This window comes from Nicotiana tomentosiformis, chromosome 5 (genome assembly GCF_000390325.3).
Source record: "Nicotiana tomentosiformis chromosome 5, ASM39032v3, whole genome shotgun sequence".
In the NCBI taxonomy this organism is placed as follows: domain Eukaryota; kingdom Viridiplantae; phylum Streptophyta; class Magnoliopsida; order Solanales; family Solanaceae; genus Nicotiana; species Nicotiana tomentosiformis.
In genome coordinates, this window is record NC_090816.1 from 47,674,823 (window position 1) to 47,679,004 (window position 4,182).

Below are 4,182 nucleotides of genomic sequence, written 5' to 3' on the forward strand. Positions count from 1 at the left end.
TAGAACGTAGTTCAATTACGAAAGACGAATGAATACGATGAGGATTGCCTACGTATTCCTTTTCGAGAAAATCAAGCTGGCGTAGTTGTTGAGCAACATACAAAAGTGATATTTGGTTTTTCTATTACAAGAGAAATGGGGAAGAAAAACCGAACCCTACATGGGTTGCGTACGTATTCCCTCGGTGGAAAGTCAGGTGGAGCATAGTTCTGTTACATCAAAAACTCTAACTCTATTTGTCTTCAGACATAGTACCTCTTTATTACGTCTGAGTTGATAGGCTTCGCGTTGACTCTTCCATCCATTTCTGCCAAGATTAGAGCTTCACCCGACAGTGCTCGGTGAACAACGTAAGGACCTTGCTAGTTTAGTGTGAACTTTCCTTTGGCTTCTTCTTTATAGGGAAAGATTTTCTTTAAAACCAACTGCCCCAGTGTGAACTGGACTCTTTTGTTAAATGCACTAGCCATCCTGCTCTGATATAATTGACCATGACATACTGCATCTATCCTTTTCTCATCAATGAGCATGAGTTGTTCCTGCCTGATCCGTATCCACTCTGCATCGTCCAATTTTGCCTGTTGAATGACTCTTAAGGACAGTATCTCGACCTCTGCAGGTATCACTGCTTCAGTGTTGTATACCAACATGTATGGCGTTGCCCCAGTGGATGTTCTCATTGTAGTCTGATAACCCAATAAAGCAAAAAGTAACTTCTCGTACCATTGTCTGTGTTTGTCCACTATCTTTCATAGAATCCTCTTGATATTCTTGTTAGCTACCTCAATTTCCCCATCCATTTGTGGTCTGTAGGGTGTGGAATTGCGGCGGATGATTCTGAACGTCTCGCATATTTCTCTCACGAGGTTGCTGTTGTGGTTTGCAACATTGTCAGTGATGATAGACTCCGGTATCCCAAATCTGCAGATGATGTTTTTTCGGACAAAATCCGCCACTACCTTCTTTGTGACGGCCTTATAAGTAGATGCCTCGACTCATTTGGTGAAATAGTCAATAGCTACCAAGATGAAACGATGTTTGTTTGATGCTGTAGGCTCTATGGGTCCAATCACGTTCATGCCCCGGGCATCGAACGACCAGGGTGAACCCATTACGTTTAATGCATTTGGTGGAACCCAGATGAAATCTCCATGAATCTGGCACTGGTGACACTGCTGCCTGTAGCAGATACTATCGCTTTCCATAGTCATCCAAAAGTATCGAGCTCTAAAAATCTTCTTGGCTAATGTTAACCCATTCATATGGGGTCTGCACGTCCCTGCATATATTTCTTCCAACAATCTGGTTGCTTCAACAACGTCTACACATATCAGTAAACCTAAGTCTGGGGTCCTTTTGTATAGGACTTACTCGTTGAGGAAAAAGTGGTTTGCCAGCCTCTTGAAGGTTCATTTTTGACCATTAGTAGCATCCTCCGGGTATTCTCTGGTTGCATGGAATTTCTTGATGTCGTGATACCATGGTTTACCATCTGATTCTTCATCCACATGGAATCAATAGGCATGTTGATCCCCGATCTCTACCTCAATAGGGTCGATATGGTTCTTGTCTGGATGCTGAATCATAGATGATAGGGTCACAAGGGCGTCAACGAACTCGTTCTGAATCCTGGGGGCATGCTTGAACTCAATCTTTGTGAACTTCTTGCACAGCTCCTTCACGTAGTGCATGTATGGCAGAGTCTTGACATTCTTAGTGGACCATTCTCCTTGAACTTGGTGTATCAGCAAATCAGAATCTCCTATGAATAAAAGTTCTTTAATGTTCATGTCAACTGCCATTTTGATTCTAAGGATGCACGCTACGTATTCAGCCATATTATTGGTACAAGGGAATCTTATCTTTGGCAATGCTGGATAGCGTTGTCCAGATTCTGAAATCAGGACTGCCCAATTCCGACTCCATCGAAAAACATTCTCCACCCACGGTACGATTATGCACTTTCCTCCCCGGTAAATAGTACTTCTTCATATGGGAAATATGTGATAAGTGGTTCGTAATCTCCATCCACTGGATTCTTGGTGAGGTGGTTGGCTAAAGCTTGTCCTTTGATAGCCTTCCGATTTATGTACACAATGTCAAATTCACTGAGGAAGATTTGCCATTTAGCTAGATTTCCGGTAGGCATTGGTTTCTGAAAAATATATTTGAGCGGGTCAAGCCGAGATATCAGATGCGTGGTGTATGCTAACATGTAATGCTTTAGCTTCTGAGCAATCCAAGTCAGAGCACAACAACTGCGTTCTATCAGGGTATACTTGGCCTCGCATGGCGTGAACTTCTTGCTTAAGTAGTAAATGGCCTGCTCCTTTCTCCCAGTTCCATCATGCTGCCCCAACACACTGCCAAAGGCATTGTCCAAGACTGGCAAATAGAGAAAAAATGGTTTCCCTGGTTCGGGGGGAACCAGCACTGGCGGGTTTGAAAAATACTCTTTGATTCTATCGAAGGCTTTTTGGCACTCCTCCGTCCATTTCGTGGCAGCATCCTTCTTCAGCAGTTTAAAAATATGTTTACAGATTACCGTAGACTGGGATATGAAATGACTGATGTAATTCAATCTGCCCAGGAAACTCATGACATCTTTCTTGCTCTTTGGTGGCGGTAATTCCTGGATGGCCTTGATTTTTTATGGATCCAGTTCTATCCCATTCCTGCTTATAATAAAACCCAGTAGTTTCCCAGTGGGGACTCCGAACGCACACTTTGTTGGGTTCAACTTTAGATTGTACCTTCGCAGGAGTTCGAAAAATATCCTCAAGTCGTCCAAGTGCTCCGAGCTCTTTCGAGACTTTATGATGACATCATCCACATACACTTTAATCTCCTTATGAATCATGCCGTGAAAGAGGGTCGCCATCGCCCTCATGTAGGTGGCACCGACGTTTTGAGACCAAAAGGCATAACTCTATAACAGTAGACTCCCCAAGGCGTGGTGAAAGCTATCTTCTCTGCATCTTCCTCGTGCATTAAGATTTGATGGTATCCAACGAAACAATCCACAAATGACTGCAGCTCATGATTTGCGCAGTTGTAGATAAGGATGTGGATATATGGAAGAGGAAAATCATCCTTTGGACTAGCTTTGTTGAGGTCTCGGTAGTCCACACATATTCTGATCTTTCCGTCCTTCTTGGGCACTAGAACAATGTTTGCCAACCAGCTTGGATAATTGGTGACCCTTACTACTTTTGCTTCTATATATTTGGTAACTTCTTCCTTTATCCCTAGACTTAAATCTGGTTTGAACTTTTTGGGCTTCTGCTTGGCCGGCGGTCTGTTAGGATCGATAGGCAGTTGATGCGAGACAATGTCGGTGCGTAATCCTGGCATGTCATCATAGGACCATGCGAATACATCAATGTAATGTCAGAGGATCTCAACCATGTTTTCCTTCTGCTCGGCTTCTAGATGAATGTGGATTCTAGTTTCCTTTACATGTTCTTCGCTTCCAAGATTGATCACTTCTGTTTCTTCGATGTTGGGCTTTTCTGACTCTCCAACTGTTCGATCTCCTGCGGGAGATTATCTGGCATCATACTCTTGTCATATTCCTCATAATCCGATTCATTGCGCTCAACGGTTTTGTTATATGTCATAACTGTGGAACGTATTTTTTTATCGATTTAATTACTGAAACTAAAAGCTAAGTATAAATAAAGCAGTAAACAAAGTTGCAATATTTATGAAATTGATTCTTTTTATTTCATCAAAAGGGGAACATCCTAAGCGTTCACAAGAGGTAAATGACAAAAAGGTAAAGACATGGTATAGGACTGGCGGTCCAATTCTGCAACTCTTTGCCTGGTTCAGCATCCCTGATAGTTGGTGTCTTGATGTCAGTACCTTCATAGTATTCTTCAATCATATTCACGAATAGCTTTCCCATCCCGTCGATGGTATCATCTTCGGGTACGGAACTCTCTCCCGGACTTGCAACATGCTCTGGCACAAAAATCCTTTTCCCAGAGCTAACGGTATGAGCTTTCCCTTTTGGTGGCAGATATCCTATGCCAGCCTTTCCTTTCTTCCCATTATGTTCAATTGGCTATGTTATTCCATCTGACTTGGCTCCTAACCCTAGTTTCTGGCATGTATCCATATTTCATCATGTCGCTCATAGCCATATTGGATCTATACGACGACTACATTCCCAAATTT

General features: G+C 42.7%; 1 protein-coding gene across 1 annotated transcript; it reads right to left on the reverse strand.

Annotated features, from left to right (window-relative positions):
* Positions 1–362: 362 nt before the first annotated feature.
* On the reverse strand, positions 363–1,802 carry LOC138892299 (uncharacterized). Its single transcript, XM_070176006.1, has 2 exons — positions 1,545–1,802; positions 363–686 (listed from the first exon to the last, which is right to left on the reverse strand). Exons 1-2 carry the CDS (start codon positions 1,800–1,802, stop codon positions 363–365), a joined length of 582 nt encoding a protein of 193 aa, XP_070032107.1.
* Positions 1,803–4,182: the final 2,380 nt, after the last annotated feature.